At 39.4% G+C, this 23,331-nt stretch overlaps 1 protein-coding gene across 2 annotated transcripts in view; it reads right to left on the reverse strand.

The window, feature by feature from the left end:
* Window positions 1-447: 447 nt before the first annotated feature.
* LOC126335356 (EF-hand domain-containing family member C2-like) overlaps window positions 448-23,331 on the reverse strand; it is a 245,877-nt gene continuing 222,993 nt past the window's right edge. The window contains exons 12-14 of one of the 2 annotated variants that reach the window (XM_049998543.1): window positions 9,556-9,735; window positions 2,391-2,493; window positions 448-969 (exon numbers count right to left, since the gene is read on the reverse strand). In XM_049998543.1, coding sequence (XP_049854500.1) covers window positions 856-969; window positions 2,391-2,493; window positions 9,556-9,735 — 397 coding nt within the window. In that variant the 3' untranslated portion in view covers window positions 448-855. The remainder of the gene's footprint in view (window positions 970-2,390; window positions 2,494-9,555; window positions 9,736-23,331) is intronic. The other variant, XM_049998544.1, reaches the window with a different exon arrangement.

Here is a 23,331-nt window from a genome sequence, read left to right on the forward strand (position 1 = left end):
CGCTTCTTGAAGTCAAAACTTATATTCCTGATCAGGAAGACATCTCATTTGATTCGTGATGACCAAATAAACAAAAATATTATAATGGCATATGATATTTATTGCCATCTGACTTAGTTTGACTTAAACACTAGAAGTGAACACACCACCACAGATCTGCATGTTTTTCACTGGTCATCCAAAATATAAAAACAAGGAACTGGATGAACAAAATGGATCATCAAAACAGAAGAATGAGAACAGTACACTACTTCTACAGTTTTGTTGTAAAAACTTCACAGTACATACTGCCACTCACCAGAATAAAAGTTTCACTTTTCTCAGCAAATGATGAGATGAAAAAGCAAACCATATTTTCTTCTTTAGTTAAAGTTTAGAGTGTCAAATAAAGAAACAGGAGAAACAGTAATATAACACTGAGAGTGTGAAATAAAGAAACAGAAGAAGTAGGGACATAATAATGAATTATTTATTTAAATAACATAAATGGTCACCTTATACAAATTATATAATTGTTTTGATGGACATATTCCACAAATGTAAATGATACAATCTTTAGTATGAACGTTTACACAGCTAAAAAATATCCTGCTCAGTGTTTAAAATAACTGTAGATCATATGCCCAAAAGGTAAATTTAATTCCAAGGGTATAGAAGTATCAAAAACACTGTAAAAAATTAACAAACCTCAAAAAAAATCAAAAATTCAGTACCATATCAAAAAACATTACTTACTTGAAATTACAATAATTTTGCAGTTTAACTCAAGTTAATACCTAACTAACATTGTAATACAAAGTATGTGATTCAAAGTTGTACATCAGTTTTGTATATAATTATTCATAATGAAAGTTTTCAACTGCTCTGATCGACAATAGTCTTCTCGAGGTCAAGGTCCTTCAGAAAAGAATCAAAATCAATAACAGAAACTGCTGGCTCGAGTTTGGAATACACGAAACTCAGGTCTCTCTGCAAGATAAAACATTCTTAATTAGACAGTTCCTGCACCTGACAAATATGGATTAATAATGTTAAGAAATTAAAGGACTGATAGGAGTGACTAAAACAAATTACTGTAGCATAACAGTTAATTCATGGATACTTTTTGACAATAATTAACAGCCTAGTAAAACATATACTGATGAACACCACTGTTTCTGTTAGTGCATTACTTGCTCCAATCTTAATTTTATTATCAGTACTCCAATCTGATTAACTATTCAGAGTTATCCTTTATTCTCCTTGTTTATATTTATATAGCTATGTTAGCAACATCTTCAGGCATAGTGTCTTTTCTTATTCCCCTTATTAGATCCTAGTTGGACCACAGTTTTATGCACCAGATATCAAACACTTCAAACATCAGTTTAGTTGAATTTTTTTGTTATTCTGCTTCCTATTACATCATTAATCAAAATAAAACATTATGTACCATTTCTCAGGCCAGTCTTAGAGCGGGAATACTATGGTGGTAAAAATACTTTTCATGATGTAAGTCCCCTCTAAATATTTCCATGAAATTGTATGGTAATTGCTACTATATAAATGAACTACTCACATCGTGAACAAGATAAGCAACATTTGTTTCAATTTCAGAAAGATTAAGAGATCTGATGGTTTACTTCGAATCAAAAGCACTACCTTCATATGCAGATTCAAACAACATTATTCCTCTATGTGCCCAGCCATGCATATTCATTTTATTCATGTCCAGTCATGCTTTCTGAGAACAATTCAGAATGTGTCTAATGAATGGCTACCTTGTGAGTTATCAGAACGAAGTAGCTCATTCATATGATCCAGTTTTACAGCATAAAAGACACACAGAAGTACCTACAAGTTTAAAGAACGTATTTATCACTGTCAAAGTGTGTCTCTTCTGACCATTAAAGGTTGCAGCTCCATACCTCTTACTCTCAATTAATATAGAGCAACTCTTTCATTGCCACTGATCATGCCTAACTCTCAACATTATTGTGATTTGGTATTTCAACAGAATGATATCTATCCAGATATTGCTCATAATGGTCACAATATCTTCCATATTTTTAAGATATTTTTCATACATGCACTCAACTGAAAATGCATGGATGCTATCTGTCTCAAGCATACACTGACAAACTAATATGAACAATGCAGACTCAAGGCAGTCTCTGTTCTAGAATTCTCAAGACAGTCTCTATTCTAGAATTATTTCAACAGTCTCTTACAGTGACACAACTGTGTGAAAAGGTATTTACAACCGATTATGACTATTCATTGGTCTTCATTTTTATGTCTTATTTTTGTATAGGTCTCAAATATCCCACATACATGCTACATACTTTATCACATACTACATCACTCTACATTTAGTTACTGAACTATATTATTTCCAATACTCTTATTACCCTATAGTCATCTGGTAAACAAGGAGCCACTTTCTCCTTCTTTGTGTTCAGAAAATCACCCAGTTCTAGATAAGAAATGTGACCACGTTCATTATGCTCCATCCTGTAAGCAGTGAAACAACGAAATGAACCAGAGAAATGTAAGTGAAGTACTAATATGAAGTTAAAGTTATTGGAATTTGCGCAGCTGAATAAGTATTAAGGAGACATTTTACTAATAACTATATTTGCACATTCAAAAACAAAAAAATTTACAACGAACACAACAGAATAATTAGCGCACACAAAGAGTGTTAGACAATGCCAAAGAGGTCTATTTTACACAGTGCACTTTGCGCCATCACACACGAAATATATTGTTCACACAATTCCAATACCCCTTCCTGGAACTTATATTTTGTGTGTTGCTTCCACAAGATAAACCAAATAGTCTCACAATCATCTCAAACTTCTCCCTTTCCAAGGGTTTGGTCAGAAGGTCAGCTAACATGACTTCTGTGCGCAGAGAGTCCACGGCAATGTTCTGTCGCTCTACGTAGTCCCGAATGAAATGGTGCCGTATATCAATATGCCTTGTCCTAGCACTAGTAACATCATTTTTAGCTAGGTTTATGACTCCCTTATTGTCACAGAACATGGTTGTAGGTTCCTCAATTAAATTGGGTTCTATTTCACTTATTAATTTTTGTAGCCATAATGCTTTCTGTGTGGTGTAAGATAGTGCCACATACGCGGCCTCTACGGTGCTCAATGCAACAGTTTTTTGCTTTTGACAGGACCATGATGCGAGGCCCCCCATTAATTTAAAACAGCAGCCAGTGGTGGAGTATCTGTCTCCCAATTCACTCGCCCAGTCCGCATCGCTATATCCCTCTAGTTTTGCGTTACCATCTCTATGGTATTTTAACTCATAGTTCGAGGTTCCTCTTAGGTATCGGAATATCCTCTTTACAGCTTTCCAGTGCTTTTCCTTTGGGTCTCTGCAATATCTGCTCACTGCATTGGTGGCAAAAGCAATGTCGGGTCGTGACGTTTGAGACAAATGTAACAGACTCCCTACTGCTTCTAAATAAGGAACATTCTTGTCACATTCCACATCTCAATGATTCATACTTGACTACAGGTGAAAAAGTTTCTTCGTAATCTACCCCTTGTTTTTGTGAATATACTTCTACCACAAGCCTTGCTTTGTATTTTGGTCATGAGCTTTCAGGGTTCTTCAAATTGAATACCCATCTTGCCTGCAGTGGTTTCTTATCTCCTGGCATATCTACCCATTCAAAGGTTTCGTTCTGATATAAAGATTCTAATTCTCTCTTCATCGCTTCTTTCCATTTTTGAGAGTTTGGGCCACTCATTGCTTCTTCTGCTGTGCTTGGCTCATCATTAAAAGACTGTGCTGTATACATCTCAAAATCCGGATATTCCTTCGGTTTTGGTACACGAGAAGAACGCCTTACATTGTTTTCTTCATTTTTTTCATCCTCTAACTCATTGTCATCATAAATTGTATCCATTTGTCCTTGGCTGTCGTCTTCCTCTTCTTCACTTTCTAGTTCCTCACACAAGGATTCACCTTCTGAACTAGGTGCAGTTGACTTAGTGGTTTTGCTCTCTTTAGAGTCCTTTCTATTTTCAAAGAATATTACATCTCTACTTGTGACAATCTTTTTTGTCAATGGATCCATTAATCGGTAGCCCTTTGAATTTTCACAATAGCCTACAAAAATATACTTTTTAGCCTTCGGATCCCATTTTCCTCTTAGCTGTTTTGGAATACGTGCCATTGCATCACACCCAAAAACCCTTATATTGCTTAGATCAGGTTTCTTTCCTATCCATATCTCATAAGGGGTTCTATTCTTTAATGCTTTTGTAGGTGATCTATTGTTCAAATATACAGCTTTTTGGATAATTTAGCGTCAGTCACCATGCTCCTTGCTTTCTCAACAATGGTCCTATTAGCCCTCTCAGCAACCCCATTTTTAGATGGGCTGTACCCTATGGTAGTTTGATGCCTAATTCCCTTTTCTGCCAGAAGTTTCTTCAATTTCTGGTTAATACATTCTCTCCCATTATCAGACCTGATGATCTTGATCTTCTTTCCTGTCCACCTTTCAACCATATTGCAATATTCCTCAAAGATATCACTCACTTGGTCTTTAGAACTAAGAAAATAAACATGAGTATATCGTGAGTAATCATCAATAAACGTAAAAAAATAATTACTCCCACCTATGGATTCACACTCCATCGGGCCACATACATCTGTGTGGATTAACTGTAAGACTTCTGTGGATTTACTCTTACTAGTGTTGAAGGGTAACCTTGCTTGTTTTCCCTATATACATGTCTCACAAGGATCCTTGGACACACTAAAATTCTGTATTCCCTTTACCATATCCTTTATTATAGACATACTCTTTCTATTTAGATGTCTAAGCTTCCGGTGGCATAAAAAACCTTCTGCTGAATATACTGAATCACTAACATTTTTATGTTAACTGTCAATGGTATCCAACTTAAAAATACCCCTTTCGTTACTTGCTGTAGCTATAACTTCACCACTTTCACTGATTACTCTTGCACCCTGCATGTCAAAAGTGACTGTATTTCCTTTCTTGACAATTTCCCCTACAGGCAACAGGTTAGTTGCCACATTTCTCTCATAATGAACATTGTGTGCTGTAACCATATCTGATTCACCATGTACACTTACATGTAGATCTAGTTTCCCAGCCAGGTGACACTGGAGCTTGTTGCTATCAACAGTAGATATTCCCATATGAGTCTTATCTTTGATGTCGTAAAGAAGTGATTTATCTTTAACAATATGCACATGTGCTCTGAGCATACAATCCATTCCATATCACGATTACTCATCTCACCAAAAGAATAAAAACATGAGAGTGCCTTACCTTTGTTATTGGTCCTTCTCTCTGGGCTATCCATAACATACACCTTTTGCTGAGTGTCTGATCTTGGGCTTACTTTTTCTTTGTACTGAGACGCAATATGTCCCATATTCTGACATTTATAGCACCTCACCGATTTCTTCTTTTTGTTTTTAGAGTAGAGAGCAGACGCACCTTCCTTCTCCAATGTACAACAGCTTGGAGTACTCTTTACGTCCTGCAGGATTTTCACCTTAACACTGTCGTCTGTTATTGGTATACCCGAGCTTTCAAGTCCCATAATCATAGGTGCATACCTTTCGGGCAGTCCTGCCAACAGCAATGTTTCTATCCATTCGTCAGCGATCTCGAATCTGATGTTTCTCAGTCGGTTCGACGTGGTTATTATTTTGTTAACGTATTCGTCTACACTCTTACAATTGTCCATGCGAGTGGTAATTAACTTGCGTAATAATAATACTTTTCTCGTAAGACCATCATCTTCGAATGCACTTCGTAAATTGTCTCAGACTTCTTTCGCTGTAACAGATTTTTCAACGTGAACATAATTCACCGAATCAATCAGTAATATCAATTTTGATTTTGCTATCCTATACTTACTTAATTAATTCTGATCTGTGGATTTCATTGTCCCATCTACCATGTCCCATAGGTCGTCCAACCGTAAATACGCTTCTACTGCGAACTTCCAGGTTGCATAGTTTTCGCGATCTATAAGTCTTTCAATCTGTGGAATTTGTGCCGCACTCATACTTAACGGTAACTTTCCTTTGCTGTAAAGAACACCGAAAAATAATGCGGAAAAAAATTTCGATCGTCTTGTAAGGATAACCCGCACTTCACGTAAATTGGAACTTTTCCAATACTCTCTCCCTACTGGTTTATTGATATACTTATTCTAAAATGCAGTCTGGGCCCATAACCTATTGGATTTTGCGCAGCTGAATAAGTATTAAGGAGAAAAGAGGACATTTTACTAATAACTATATTTGCACATTCAAGAACAAAAAAATTTACAGCGAACACAACAGAATAATTAGCGCACACAAAGAGTGTTAGACAATGCCAAAGAGGTCTATTTACACAGTGCACTTTACGCCATCACACACGAAATATATTGTTCATACAATTCTAACAAAAGTTATATGTCTTTTTAATTAATGAAATAAGTTTACCTTTCTATTCTGGGAATATTGCTGTGGGTCTTGTACTCATATTTTGATATGAATTTGTGAATAAAAGTGAAAAACAGAACTAATGTCTTGCTTTATAGTTAATAATGTTCAAGCAAGCATAAGAGGATCAAAATCCCCAATAAATTTCGTTCTCACTGTTATTTTCAGTATTCACATGTGTCTAAATCTATCACCATGTTGTTGTTAACTATACAGAGTGTTTCAGTAGGGAAAATATTTATGTTAAAAAATGATAATGTGGACCACTCTATAGCAAAAATTACACAAACACAAGAGTCATTCACAATAATCACCAGGAGTTTCATAGATAGTTGCTTTTTTCTGTTAATTCTGGATTAATAATTTTAATTCAGTGCAGTACACCTTATACTCATCTGTCAGTGCCTCAATAAAACCTATCCGACCCACTGGATAAGACATGGTAATGTTGATGAATGACCACCAACATTGTTTAATTTTTCTCCACTGGATTTTTTTTATGGGTTTAGCCTTAGATCAAATAACAGGCAAAAGATACAGAGACAGAAGGAGCCATCCTCTCGAATTGTAAGTACTTATGAATATGTTAAAGTAGTTGACAGGCATTGGTTCCAGTTGGTAACATAACAACTGTTTCATAATATATGGACGGATTCGAGGTTTTCTTATTCATAAGGGACAATTGGGAATAATTCTCAGCAAGTTGGGATCTGTTAAATTATTGTCACTTGTATCATTCATGCTTCTAACAGTTTCAAGTAACTTTAGTTACTTGTTAAAGCATCAATTTTACTACATTTGTTTGTATGATCTTCTACAGTTGATTGTACATGCGGCACCAGTACCAATTTCTTAAATATTATTCTATGATACATAATGAAAGTTATTGTTTCACTGCCACATGCGATCAACAACCAAAGACTACTGTCATGTGTCATATACAATCTTTCTAAACACACACCAAGCACAGGTTTGTAGGTTTGATTCATAGAAGCTATTCCTTATGCACAATTAACAGTTGGAATACAATGCAAGATGCAACAGTGTAAAATACTTTCAACTCATTCTCAGGCTTTTGCCATTAACCTTCTACGCATTCCGAAAATTTCAACATATTCTGTGAATTAGTAACTAGTTATTATTATTACTGTTTATTTTTAAGATAAAGAACTTATTGTCCAAAGTTCTGGTCTGATTTATGCCTTTTAATGTAATCCAACCACCTAAGATAACTTAGGTTTCAATCCTACTCATGTACCAGAAAACCAGACCCACGTAGTCAGGTAAAATTTAATGATTACAAATTATTGCCTTGGACTGACAGACATTCATTAATAAAAAATACAGGAATTTCACAATTATGCTGCTGTGAAGAATATTTATTAATGGGAAGTTAAATACAGTTTATATCTCTATTTACACAGTGAACGCATTCACAGCACGTAATTGACTGACTTTATTGTACGAACATATAGCTACACTCACTGGTGAGAGCACTCTCGACACAGGCGGTACTATCGATATAAGTGTATCACATTCAATCAATAACTGCACCGTTATTTCGCTTTCTGAACACACTATTGAAAAAGTGCAAATTGTTAATGTTTACTACCCGCAATTATTCTGTTTTTTGCTGTGTATCGAATCGTTTTTCATATGGTTGAAGAAAGATTCAGTTAATTTTCATCTGTCTTCGTTGATACCCATGCTTGCAATAAATCGATGCAAATCCCGTGCTTACGAAAGAAAATTCAGTGGCTAGATGCTACGCTCTGTAAAGAACATTTCACTTCAGAACACAGACTCGCAACAGAAAAACATTCATCGCATCTTCTCTTGTAAAAACGATTCAAACAAAGCGTCAGGCGGAAAAACGATCTAAATGGTCAACACAGTGGCTCCTTACGCCACTGCAGTTTTCATACATTAAGTTACTTTGCAAGTAGCGAGCCAAAGTCGAAGACTGGTGAAATTATTTGTGGGTGGGCATGGAGGCATACAAATACCTATTGTCGCTTGTACTCGTCACATCGTACGACAACATTCTTACATGAGAGAAGTAATTCAGGTCATGAACGACTTACACAGCCATTACGATTGCTATAAACGGGAAGACGTTATAAAGATTAAAAATTCAGACTGCAGTGTCTAAGCAAGTATTGAGCAAAATGATGTATAACATATCCGAAGCTATATGCATAATTAATGAAATAAAGTAACTAAATTTTTATTGTATCATTTGTGAAAGGTTCCAGGTGCTTTTAATATTTTTCGATGTACTTGTTAACAAGTATTTCTATGCTTGCTGCGGAGGATGGCCACGCAAACAAATTTGTTATTTTTAGATGTATTTGGAAGTTCATATATTATTATAATAAATTATTGGAGTGGTCAGTGAGATATCTTATACTTTGTTTCTGAGTAGCTGGATATTTTCAATTCCCTGAGTTAAATGCATTAACAACCTGTTAATGACTTTTAGAATTATAAGCAGCTTCCTTCTCATCTCGATCGTTATATTCCTCGCTCTTAATTTAAGCAAAAATATAAGGCTTCTATGTAATTCAATAAACTTGACAATAAACTATCTAGAGCACTGAAACATACAACCACTTTATATTTCAGTGTGCATGCACAGACGAGAAGCTCTAGATTGAATAAACAGCTTACTCAGACGTCGGGCACCAGATTTGCGCCGATTTCCGATCTACACGCTACGACCTGTCTACGCTATTGTAGTATGTGGACTATCCTTAAGACCGAGTGAAATATGTATGTGCAGAGTGTGGTCAGTTTTCTTAAATATGAAGACAAGAGACTCTGTTCAACATTTTACGAGATAACTGAATTGGAATAGGATAAATTGAGAGTGCTCGGGAAGCTTTCAACCAAGGGAATAATTTCTCGCTTCATACAGTGACTTTTGATTCTATATTAATTAAAAACATCTGTATATGTTGTGGAATGCCAGTTCCTAACAGTAAATGTGAATGAGTTGTATTCAGCTTCGGACTGTTTGCTTAGTTACTGCCGAGATTTTCAGACTAAGGCTGGGTACTTCGAGCTTTCTCTCACCTTTCCAACACAGCCGCTAGCACGTCCTTGTCCAGAGGAACGCAGCTCGCGCGACACGTGAGGTAAACTTTATCTTTGGGCAGAAAACCAGTCCGTTCTACATCCAGGTGGCGAAATGTTTCCATCATTCTGTCAAGTGCACAGAAGAGATACCGGCGAAGTTCCGTATGGACTATGGACCTGTAAAAAATGAAGACTGTTAGGATAATACAGAAAGTCTTCTCGTTTGCTCCATTACTGTAACGAAAAAATTCTACGTTTCATTAAAAATAAAAATGTTTTGCTCATGATGCACAGCACTTTGACAGCTGCTGGCTTGCTCCAAATAAGGCGATAAAGACCACTCTCCACGTTCAACATTGCATACAGGGTGTCTCTAGAGGAATGTTCAATATCCACGAATGTGCCAGAAACAATCAGTTGAAGCCAAAAACTTCATACGGACATATGCCCTATTCCGAATTGTTTCCAAGATCGACCACATTTAATGTACACTGTTATTTATTTTCTGTATTGTTCAATACGTTCTCTGGTTGACTCGTGGACACCAGTGCAAAAGTTGCAAACATTACAACATGATTTTACAAAGTATCCTGCAATGTGCTGAAAACTCTGGTAAACATCCTACGATTAGGAATTCGACATGTCGCAAAGGGTCGACGGTATTCTTCGCCAGCAGCAGGAGCACCACAATCGCAAAAGCCGTAAACATATGCCGTATCTGCATGTTCTTCGTTAGTGTAGATGTGTTACATTCAGTAGCACGTGTAGAAACACAGTTAACCGATGCTTATCTTTGATACACTCCCAATCCCTCGCACTACTACACGTTCAACGGACTAGTTTAATGGCAGTAACACATCCCGAGCAAAGAAACTGAAAGCAACGAGGCAGGTTGATACACAGTGAAAGGTTTAAGAGGTTGGCTGGAAAAGACACATGTGTGCGCACCACTGGCCCAAAAACAAATGTACCTACATTAAATGCGTTCTGTCTCGGAAACCATTCGGATTAGGCCACATGTCCAAATGATATTTTCTGCTTAAGAGCGTTTCTGTCATATCCATGAATGCCGACCATTACTCTTGGGTCACCCTGTATAATGAAAACTGTGTTTCTGGTGATGTTAGAACGCTTTTAGGAATAAATAAAGGGCTTTCAAGAATTAAGATCCATCCCTTAACAAGGGTAAGATCATATTAAAGCAGTTTACCAGCTTTCCCGTAGATAGATTTACTAGTTTCGGGCGTTTTATGGATATTGTATTGATTACATTTTCCTACTACTACAGGAACTGTATCGTCGTTATAAAAAGTTGCGAAGTGATATTGGGAAGTACCGTGAGTCATCCAGCAGGAGTCTAACTGTTCTGCATACTATTGTCAAAGGCATACCTACCTACTTGTGGGACTCATAGGATGGTGCAAGTCTTGGTTTAAGATAGAAGTCAGCTCCACGGGAATGAGATCAGAATAGCTGCAATTGAGCATAATATCGTCCAATTGCAAAATCCACTCCAATGATGTCAATTAGGCAAGACCAGGCGGTCAGTCCTTATTCTGTGTTGTGCTTTTCTTCAAGAGATCATGAAACCCTCATTTTCCATAATGCATTGGTGACATGGTTTCAGGAGGTTTGGGTTCCCTGAAATTCTGTGAAGATTGCATACTCCACTTTATAGGGAAGTAATGTTGTTGCTGACAGAATGGTGATTTAAATGAAATGATCGGACTTAGTTATTAAGAGTCTAATTAAAAGATCAGCTGACAATATATAGTTCAGATACTATAGACGTACAGATTGCGCTGAAAGTCGTTATAAATTGCAATCTACATACACTGATGTGACCAAAGTCATCGTGTCGGCCTCCTTTAGCCTGGCATAGTACAGCAACTCGATGCGGCATGGAGTCAACAAGTCGTTGGAAGTCCCCTTCATAAATATTGAACTATGCTGCCTCTATAGCCATAATTGCGAAAGTGAAGTCGGTGCAGGATATTGTACACGAACAGACCTCTCAAGCCGGCCGCGGTGGTCGTGCGGTTCTAGCGCTGCAGTCCGGAACCGCGGAACTGCTACGGTCGCAGGTTCGAATCCTGCCTCGTGCATGGATGTGTGTGATGTCCTTAGGTTAGTTAGGTTTAAGTAGTTCTAAGTTCTAGGGGACTGATGACCTAAGATGTTAAGTCCCATAGTGCTCAGAGCCATTTTTTTAGACCTCTCGATTATGTCCCATAAATGTTCGATGGGATTCATGTCGGGCGATCTGATCTGATCTGATCGGTCAGATGATTCGCTCGAATTGTCAAAAATGTTCTTCAAACCAGCTGTGAACAGTTGTGGCCTGGTGACATGGCGCATTGTCATTCATAAAAATTCCTTCGTTGTTTAGGAGCATGAAATCTCCTGAAATAGCCCACGCATTATGCAGCGACCAGCAGCTTGTACAGTACCTTGTTCGTAACTTGGGTCCATGGCTTCGTGGGGACTGCGACACACTCGAACCCTACCATCAGCTCTTATCAAGTGAAATCAGGATCTTCTGTGTTTACCGTTCGTCTAGGGCCCAGCCAATATGGTCACGAGCCTAGGAGCGGCGCTGCAGGCGATGTCACGCTGTTAACAAAGACACTTGCATCCGTCGTCTGCTGCCATAGCCCATTTACGCCAACTTTCGTCGCACTGTCCTAAAAGATACATTAGTCATACGTCCCACATGGATTTCTGTGGCTATTTCAAGCAGTGTTGTTTGTCTGTTAGCACCGGAAGTCTACGGAAACGCCACTGTTCTTGGTCGTTAAGTGAAAGCCGTCGGTGCGTTGTCCGTGGCGAGAGACAGTGCTGAAATTTGGTATTCTCTGCACTCTCTTGACACTGCGGATTTCGGAATATGGAATTCCCTAACGGTTTACGAAATGGAATGTTCCATGTGTCAACCTCCAACTACCATTCCGCGTTCAAACTCTGTTAACTCTCCTCGTGTGGCAACAATCACGTTAGACATCTTTTCACATGAGTCACCTGAGTATAAATGACATCTCCGCTGTGTGCTGCCCTTTCGTCCCTTGTGTAAGCGATACAACCGCCATTTGTGTATGTACATATCGCTATCCCATGAATTTTTTTACCCCATTCTAAAAACGTTTCGCGTAAAGTTTTATGGATATCAAAGTCCCAACTTGATTTGATTTATTTATTTAATATTGTTTTACTTATTGTGGCATGATTAGAGCCATCAAGCTTTCTCTTACAGCTAACAAGGTTTCTATGTATTTTACATTGCATCCATTTTACATTGCATCTCGCATATAGAATCCAGCATTTGGAAATAACTGTCATATAAATATTGGAAACAGTAGTAGTTGTAGCAGAGAAAAACACAGTTTATATTCGTTCATGAAAATTATAACAACACGAACAAATTACAGGAAAGTAGATTTCATCTATGAGAGCTGACAGCAATGGACATGAGAGGTGGCGTGGGAGAGGGAGAGAAGAAGGAATGTGATAAAACATGATTAATGAGGATATGGGAAAAGAAAGTATCGTTACTGAAAAATTAAAATATGAAGAATCGTAACTGGGAGAAGATGGGAGCATTTGTTTTACTGTCTGGCAGAGGGTAAACCACCCATTTTTGGGGAAACTTTATGAGACTGAGACAAGGATGTTCTTCAGTTTTTTCTTAAACGCAACAGGATATCGGATTGTGAGTACAGAGCAGGGAATTTTATTGCAAAAATGGTTCAAATAGCTCTGAGCACTATGCGACTTAACTTCTGAGGTCATCAGTCGCCTAGAACTTAGAACTAATTAAACCTAACTAACCTAAGGACATCACACACATCCATGCCCGAGGCAGGATGCGAACCTGGGACCGTATCGGTCGCTCGGCTCCAGACGTAGCGCCTAGAACCGCACGGCCACTCCGGCCGTCTTTTATTACACAAGGTGACGGTAGAAACAGCGGAGGAATTTTCGAATGTTTTTGTTTTACTTGTGGGCACAAGTAGGGTACTAGATAAGTGAGATTTCATGTTCCGATCGTAACGAGATGAAATTCATGATATAGTTCGAACATGATGTGCATCCGCACTGAAGTGATCCTTGGCCGTCTTCGCCTTAATCATATATGTGGTGCCTGTTCTTTTGGACATGTCATCACATATATAATTAAGGCGAGGATGGCCAAAGTTAGAAAGAAAAGATACCGCTCATATAAGTATGGCGAGGACAGCCAATGATTAGTGTGAATGCACACCGGGAATCGCAAAACGTCGCGAGCAATGAGGATAATGGGCAATGGGCACATCATCAGTAGTGTGTGCGTAAGTTGAGAATTTGGGTCTGACAGGAGGAGAGCTAGGACAGTCCATGCAGTTGTGAAGAGCACTGTGGCCCGATCTCAGAGAGGTCTGTGCGTCTGCCTCGAAAGCAGGAGACCTGGGTTCAAATCCCAGTCCAGCACAAATTTTCTAGCTCCTCCATTGGTTAAATTAATTCCCACTGGCGGCTAATGTAATTAATTCCTTTGTGTCTTACTTCATGTTGGCTACAAGATCAAAATGGTGTTTGTTCTTCTGGACGTACCCAAAGCACAGACACCACATACACCAATTGTCACACATGCTGAGGCTGGTGCCGTGAGAAAACATCAATTCACGTGGCAACAGCTTATAAGTACCGTCGTGGCCGCGCTTCCTGGGAATTGAACAAATTTTTACTATCGTGGTGTGTAAATTTTTAATATATTTATATAAAATTTTCCCAAGTCCTAACTGTATATTAAAAACAAAGGATCTTAATCTTGCAGCTGAAACAACAGAAGGTGAAATGCAGTTGATTGTTCTTTTTGTCTTTGAAAGGTCTACTTTCTTCTTTGCACAAACTGTCGTCCTAAGAAGCAATTCCGGTGACTCTGGATACCACTTAAAGTTCATCTAGGGACGTATCTGAAGGGACGAACGTCTCCACTTCATAGACTCGTGATCTAATCTCCTCCATAATTGTAGCAGCAGTTTCACCGATTCAGTTGGTTCCTCTTTTTAGTCTTTGCTTCTGGACTCGTACTGAAAGTCAATAGGATGGAGTATCCTGTGTTCCGAAAACATATCGTGATTTCCTTGTGCAGATCTATTGTCCCAACGAATAACAGATCTTTATATAACTTATAGAACAGCCGATTTTGCATAGCCTCGGTTTTTGGGAAGTATGCATTTATAATCCTTCAGAACGTCTTGGAGTGCGAACTGTCCATCATCTTCATTCGGTTCCAAATGCTCACATATGAAGTTCACCCAGGCAGACATCATCTTTTGGTCGTCCACCGCTGCTGTGAATTTGAAAGACCTAATCGCACAATTACTATGGTATTTACCTTCAGCTACAAGAAGATCTTCAATATGCCCTACTCGGCATTTTATTTGAGTTCCCCAGTCATTATTCCGTTCTGTCACCATTTCCAGTGTCGATTTTGAGAATGTCTTTCTAATGGTCACGAACAATATTAAACAAAAAATAGGTTTCATCGCCTTATTTTTCACATAATCATGTGATACGCCTTCCCCACAAATAAGCAGATAGATTTAAGCTCAACATTTTGAACTGACGATCAATAAATGTGGGATTCGCTTTTCATTGTATCCATTCTAACATTGGTCCTTCTAATACGATTTCTTGCACTTCTCATGAACAACAGAATATGTTTACTATCCTTTCTTGTCTTAATCATCTCAATAAACGTTTGTATGCCTTGTTTCCTCACCATGTCAGATCTGCCCCGTCCAAAACACTTTCTGTTATGGCATAACGTCAGAGCTGGCACGCCAGTCGGGAACGACAGGGAAGAGAAGGTTGTGAGAAGAAGTCAGCCAATCGCACGCTGACCGACCTCCCATTATATCTGATTATTTGTAATAAAACTCATTAATATACAAGTTGTTTGATTGTTTTTGTAGCGAACCGAGTAGGTAGGATTCCTAGACACAACACTTTCACTACAAATAAGACTTTCAGATTTCACACTGACTTCCTCTGACGAATGTAACTAACTGACGCCATCTCCACTGCCAGATTTAGCAGAGCCCAGTAAAAGACCTGACAGAAAAGTACAGGTTTCCAACAGAGGGACAAAAAACTGCAGAGAATTATTGTACTGGCAACTAAATGGAACAGCAAGAGTGAATACTGGAAGAAGCCATTGAATGGAAACTAAAAATTGATTGTCATTTACCAAATGATGTCCAGAAAACTGATAAATAGTGATATCTACTAACCAACAAGGTTTTCCGACACTCTCTTTGACTTTATGAAAACATTTTATTGCTCTACAACATTCCTTCTAGAAATTTTTTCGTCAAATTGGCGACCTCTCAGATACTGCACTTTTACGGCCACGAAACAAGTGTTTATCGAACGTTGATAAACTAGCGTTTTCTGAACTAGTGAGGTACTAACAATGTTTCCTGAAAGCACTCTACAGACACGTTCACATTCAAATGTAGTGCTTATTTGTATTAATGAGGATGGAATTAAATTAATAGTGTTCCAACACACTTATTCAGTTACGTTTGGCAGAAACCTCAAACAGAACACAAACGGTACGACGACTTCAGACTTCCACCGACAGGTAGCGATCAGATAAAGGGGGCGGAACTGAAAAGAAAACTTTTACAAGCTGTAGAGAAATCAGTAGGACCATGTGTCAGCAAAAGCCCGTAAACTTCTTGCAGTAGCCGGCCACTGCGAACGCTAGCTTTCTTGTGTTACAATATGCTTAATTTAATTTTAAATCCATTACTGGTGACAGATACCACAGATACACGTTCCTATTCTGCACTATTGCGAAACGTTACAACTTTCGTCTGTTATTTCCACCATAGCACTGAGAGGGGTGGCTTAGTGCCTAATACCCTAGCATTAGGGAGACCAGAGTCCAATCCCAGATTTGGAGCCGGACGCGGTGGTCTCGCGGTTCTAGGCGCGCAGTCCGGAACCGTGCGACTGCTACGGTCGCAGGTTCGAATCCTGCCTCGGGCATGGATGTGTGTGATGTCCTTAGGTTAGTTAGGTTTAAGTAGTTCTAAGTTCTAGGGGACTGATGACCACAGCAGTTGAGTCCCATAGTGCTCAGAGCCATTTGAACCATTTGAACCAGATTTGGATATTCCGTGGTCTTCCAGTTCAATCTAGGAGAATGCCGGATGGGTCCTTGAGACGTCAACGCTGCTTCCTTCCCCTCAAGTTAGAATTATCTTAGGTGTCGAAGATAGGTAAAACACTGAACTCACTTTCTTACCTCTACCATAGCACATGATAATTTGGCCTACGAAGTGCAAACCGTCCGTGTATTGTCAGCACTGAGCAACATGAAATTTCTTTTTCATGTACTTCTGCTCTCTTCGTGACGCTCTTTGTGCTACTTTCCTCGCTCACTTAACTCATTATAGCCTGAAACTATACCACTTGTTGGAAAGATGTGGATAGCTGACATGTATGCGCGCGTGTTCACTGCCACCTCCAAACAACGTTATATTGTGCCTTTTATCTTTTATTACAAGCCTCCTTTATTATGATGTCGCTTTGTTTAAGGTTCCGCAAGGTAGAATTATAGGCCCTCTGGCGTTTCTTAGTCATGTACACGAAATAGGAAACAATTCTGAGCAGTCGCCTTAGGTTGTTTGCGGATGGTGCTGTCGTTTGTTGTCTAGTAAAGCCATCAGAAGATCAAAACAAAGGTATCTCTATGGTGCGACAATTGGAAGTTGACCCTAAATAGTGAAAAGTGTGAGGTCATCCACGGCAGTGCTAAAAGAAATCCGTTACACTCCGGTTACACGATAAATCAAATCTAAGGTCCGTAAATTCTACTAAATACTTGGGAATAACAATTACAAACAACTTCAGTCGGAAAGAACACATAAAAAATGTTCGGGGGGGGGGGGGGGGAAACCAAAGACTGAGATTTATTTTTAGAACACATAGACTGCGATTTATTTGTAGAAAGCATAGACGATGCAACAGATCTACTAAAGAGACTGCATTTACTACGCATGTCCGTCCTCTTTTGGAATACTGCTGTGCATTGTGGGATGCTTACCAGATAGAATTAAAGGCGTACATCGAGAAAGTTCAAAGAGGAGCAGCACTTTCGTATTATCAAGAAATAGGAGAGAGAGAGTCACTGATATGATACCGGGTTTGGGGTGGACATAATTAAAACGAAGGCGTTTTTCCTTGCGACGGGATCTTCTCACAAATTTTCAATCACCAACTTTCTCCTACGCATGCGATAATATTTTGTTGAGGCCGACCTACATAGGAAGAAACGATTATCATAATAAAATCAGGTGAATCGGAGCTCGTACGGAAAGATATAGGTGTTCGTTTTTTTCCGCGCCCTTTTCGAGAATGAAATAACAGAGAATTATTGTGAAGGTAGTTCGATGGACCCTCTGCCAGGCACGTAAGTGTGATTTGCAGAGTATCCAGGTAGATGTAGATGAGTAAACTATGCGTCGGCACCGGCTTTCACGTTCTCCCTGTCCGTCATTTACATACTCCACTCTGTACTGTGTGTGCATTCACCACAGTCATTTACACGACACAGATACTCAGCTGATACTTAATAATAGGTCTGTGCAAGGCAACGGCAAACCATCTCCACTTGGTTCTTGCCAGGGGCGGGATGGAGGATTCGTGCATCTGCTGCAGTGCGCTCGTTTCCTGAGTGTTGTCACTGCTTCGACTTGACCTGATAAGATAAAAAATGTAGAGTTTCTCTTCAGAATTGGTGAGAGGAGGTAAAGGGTGGCGCAGTCAAAAGTAGGCTACCTCCCCTTTGAAAGGGAATGCAATATATCGACTTCTCGAATAAACAGCTACAACAATGGACAGTTTTATGCTAAAATCCATTGTTAGCATTCCTCTTTCAGCATTTCAGTTTATTTCATTAGCGAAGTTAGACGATTCTCTTTGCGGTTTACAAAATGACTTTCGATAGTAGAAAGAAGTGAAATTGTGGAAGCATAGGTGCAAACAGCTTCGATTAAGGAAACTCACGAAATTTTATGGGTCAGGTATCTGGACAGAAGACTACCAGCAAAAAGAGAGCAATACAGAGTCTGTATAAAAACTGGCGCACCTACAGATCTGTGCAAAATGTAAAACGACAAAGAATTCCTGCAGTTCGCACACCAGAACTTGTTACAGACATTCGCAGAAGAATTATTCGGGGCGCATAGAAGACTACAAGTAAATTGGCCCAAGAGGCGCATGTAAATAGTAGAAGATGCCAGCGGATATTGAAAAGTCTTAATCTGATGTCATGTCGTGTGACAGTTGTGCTACAATTACGGGAGGATGGCCGCGCGGGGTAGCCGTGCGATCTAGAGCGCCTTTCGCGGCTCCCCTCGTCGGAGGTTCGAGTCCTCCCTCGGGCATGGTGTGTATGTTGTCCTTAGTGTAAGTTAGATCAAGTAGTGCGTAAGCTTAGGGACCGATGACCTCAGCAGTTTGGTCCCATAAGACCTTACCACAGATTTCCAATTTTTACGGGAGGATGACAGTCAGAAACGTGTAGTCAGAAACGTGTAGATTACTGCATTATATTATGAGTGATGAAGCATGGTTTCATCTTTCCGGCCATGTGAATTACAGAACACGAGGCACTGGGCAACAGAGAACCCTAACACTGTGTGTGAGCAACCACTCCATGATGCAAAAATCGGCGTTTGGTGCGGCGTAACAGGCACCCGTATCATTGGACCGATATTTCTTGAGGCTACCCTTAACACGGTTGCATACATGTAAATTTTTGATACATTTAGTATTCAGCTACTGAATATGAAAGACTATACTGCTTCTTCCAGCAAGATGGAGCAACATGCCACACTTCTGAGGTATCCCTGGAATGAGGGACGAACTGTCGGCAAAAATTTATGACCACTACGTTCGCTGGATCTAACAAAATGCATTTTTTCCTGTTGGGTTCTTGAAGGGCGAGTTCTATGAAACAAATCCACACACAATACGGGAAGCCGGCCGGTGTGACCAAGCGGGTCTAGGCGCTTCACTCCGGAACCGCGTGACCGCTACGGTCGCAGGTTCGAATCCTGCCTCGGGCATGGGTGTGTGTGATGTCCTTAGGTTAGTTAGGTTTAAGTAGTTCTAAGTTCTAGGGGACTGATGACGCGAGATGTTGCGTCCCATAGTGCTCAGAGCCATTTTTTTGAACCAATATGGGCAATGAAAGACAACATTAACCGTGAAGTCGTCGCCTTTTATACTGATGTTGCAGGGCGTTACTTTTCAACATCTTCTGTATATGGATTTTTCACTGTATTTTTCACTGTAAATAAATGGTAGGTCCACTTAAGCTCTTTTTTCTGTAGTTTCCTCGTTTTTTTCTTCATACCTGCACGTGTTCCTTTTATCTGCGGCACCCTGTGTATGTGGAACACACTGTCTAGAAGAAGTGACGTGTAAGACATCAGAGATGCTCTATCCACGTAGCACGTGCGCTGTCAGGGGCTCGCATAGATTTGAACTAGGGATTAATTACGTGCGTGTGGTTTGCGGTTGTGCAGCACTGGAAATAATATATGATCGGCATAACACAGTGCGTATATTTAACAATAAAATCGTCACACTCCTGCTTTATTAAACCCCATGTTTGTTCTGTTCGGCTCTGTGCATTGTTATGAAATAGTGTCACAAAACTGTCAGCAGAGATTGTTTGTTTTAAACAGTTAAAAAATCATATCGTCACATCAAAGCAGATTACTAAGCAAAACAGTCGGATGACAAAAATTCATTTGTATTAAGATTAGTGATAATGCAGCACACATAGTGCTGCTTTTCTCATCCTGTTCCACGTACCTTCCATTAATTTGTGCAGCCACTATTCCTTTGCAGATGCTTTGTCTACTGTGTTTCAGTGCAATTTTATAGTTTTCGTGCCTGTTTTAATGTTTAACTCATTCAGGTATGCCAGTGTGTTCAATTCACTCTCATCATACGTAGCGGTATCGACCGTTAAACACGAATGAAGAGCAGGCTTTCCCAAACGGTGTGTCAAGTTAATTTATTGTGTGGCGTATTCCTGTGGAGCGTGTACCAGAAACCAGAAGTCTAGGTCTTATAAGACGCCGCATTTTACTGTTTAAAAAAAGCTGTAATAGTTTATAATCAATTTCGAGACACCCTGTACACGTCTCCGCCTGCAATGGTGGACAACTGTCAGTTCTCCTTGTTGGTAATTCCAGTGATGGTAAGAACTTGCAACAGTGCAAGGCTTAGTCTTTCCGTCTTGTGAAAATAAGACCTATAACATTTTACCAGTGTCAATGTATAAATGAAGTAAATAGTGGTCCAAAAATTTTATTCAGTTTTATGATTTAGTAAACAGCACGTTGGTGCTTAAGTTAGTGAAATAAAATTTTGATAGACGTTATATACGCATTTCATAAAGAAGTAAGACAATACGTTTAAGGGAGGGCGGAGGGCATCAGTGCTACAGGTTCCGCGTGGCCTCAAACCGGCTCTGCTTTCATAGTAGACTACTAGAGGGGATAGTAGAGGTCAGAACCTGAGGGAAACTCAGAGATTGGAATATATCAAACAAATAATCAATGCTGTAGAGTGTAAGTGCTATTCTGTAATGAAGAGAATGATGTACTACGACAGTACAATGTTGTGGGGCGTATGACACCAGCTGGAATGACACTAAAGAAAACGGACACTTTCACTTATTGTTAGGAATAGTTCGGTCCGAAACAAGAATAACTAATAGCATTTCACGGAATTCTGGTTGTGTCACGTGATGTACCTCGCTTGCTACTTTGAAGACTCGATACTGGATTTCATTGCCTTCTGTTATTTTTGTATTATAACACGCGTGTTATGACAGCAAGTCGTTTCAAGGCAATAGCGCATTGAAGATTTATCGCAAGCGTCACTCATGGGACGATTTGTTGCAAACAGCTGTCAGTTAACAGCACACCAGCGAAAATAAATCCCTTATGAGATCCTTCGATATACGCTACTAATGGACAGAGCTGTATGTGAAGGGCGTGGTTCTGTGATTAGACCTAGAAACATGTGGTTATGGTATCAGAGGAAGTACTTTCGTGTCCTGTTACGTGTTAATTTTCTTTTCCATTTTCGCCTCTGTAAATAATTCTGTTTCCTATTCACCTAATAGAAGCATGTTCTGCAATAGTCGACGTTATTTACGTATAAGAGTGTGCTCTCCCAGTAACGAGTTTTTTCGATTTTTTGACTTCAGTCTGGTTAAACAAAGAGAGACGATACTCTTGCAAGTGTACCGATCAGCAATAATATTTGTACTCTAGCTTGTTACGAATAATTTTTCTGTTTAATCCGAATACGTCGCAATCTCCGATGAAGTGGATGGGCAGGAATCTAAGAGGACAGCTTAAATTGCTGCGGTTGAAACAAGCAGCATTCATATTTCTGACCTTGTTTGTCAGAAATACTTTGCTGTTTATTCCGAATATGTTGGGACTTCTGAGGATGTGATGAGGCACGAACCTAGGCGCACAGCTTAAATTGCGCCGATCGAATCGTTAAATACATTTCGTGAATTCAGCGATCAAGACAAGGTTGCACCTCACGGAGATTGGTAAAGAACTTTATACAAAAAAGAAAATAGACATTTAAGTGGTTCAAAAGGAGTGTTCGATAGGAGTCGTCGGTCTTGGCCAGTGACGTAATGTTAATGGCTGCTGTCGTGTTACCTTTTGGTGCATATACTCTCTTACGACCAAACAAATCGACGCGCCAAGAAGACATTATCCGAATACAGTGGAAATCGGTAGGTGGGTGCACGTATACAGACAAACAAATAATTACAATTTCAGAAAAAATTGGATGATATATTCAAGAGAAACAGCTTCACAAATTGAGCAAGTCAATAATATGTTGGTCCACTTCTGGCATTTATGCAAGCAGTTATACGCTTGGTATTCGTTGATAGAGTTATTGGATGTGTTGCTGAGGAATGTGCCAAATTATGTCCAAATGGCCGGTTGTTGTTGTTGTGGTCTTCAGTCCAGAGACTGGTTTGATGCAGCTCTCGATGCTAGCCTATCCTGTGCAAGCTTCTTCATCTCCCCGTATCTACGGCAACCTACATCCTTCTGAATCTGTTTAGTGTATTCATCTCTTGGTCTCCCTCTAGGATTTTTTCCCTCCGCGTTGCCCTCCAATACTAAACTGGCGATTGCTTGATGCCTCAGAATATGTCCTACCAATAGATTCCTTCTTCTAGTCAAGTTGTGCCACAAATTTCTCTTCTCCCCAATTCTATTCAGTACCTCCTCATAAGTCATGTGATCTACCCATCTATTCTTCAGCATCCTTCTGTAGCACCACATTTCGAAAGCTTCTATTCTCTTCTTGTCCAAACTAGTTATCGTCCATGTTTCACTTCCATACATGGCTACACTCCAAACAAATACTTTCATAAACGACTTCCTGATACATAAATCTATATTCGATGTTAACAAATTTCTCTTCTTCAGAAACGCTTTCCTTGCCATTGCCAGTCTACATTTTATATCCTCTCTACTTCGACCATCATCAGTTATTTTACTTCCTAAATAGCAAAACTCCTTTACTACTTTAAGTGTCTCATTTCCTAATCTAATTCCCCCAGCATCACCCGATTTAATTTGACTACATTCCATTATCCTCGTTTTGCTTTTGTTGATGTTCATCTTATATCCTCTTTTCAAGGATATATCCTCTTTTCAA

This window comes from Schistocerca gregaria, chromosome 2, assembly GCF_023897955.1.
Source record: "Schistocerca gregaria isolate iqSchGreg1 chromosome 2, iqSchGreg1.2, whole genome shotgun sequence".
NCBI lineage: Eukaryota > Metazoa > Arthropoda > Insecta > Orthoptera > Acrididae > Schistocerca > Schistocerca gregaria.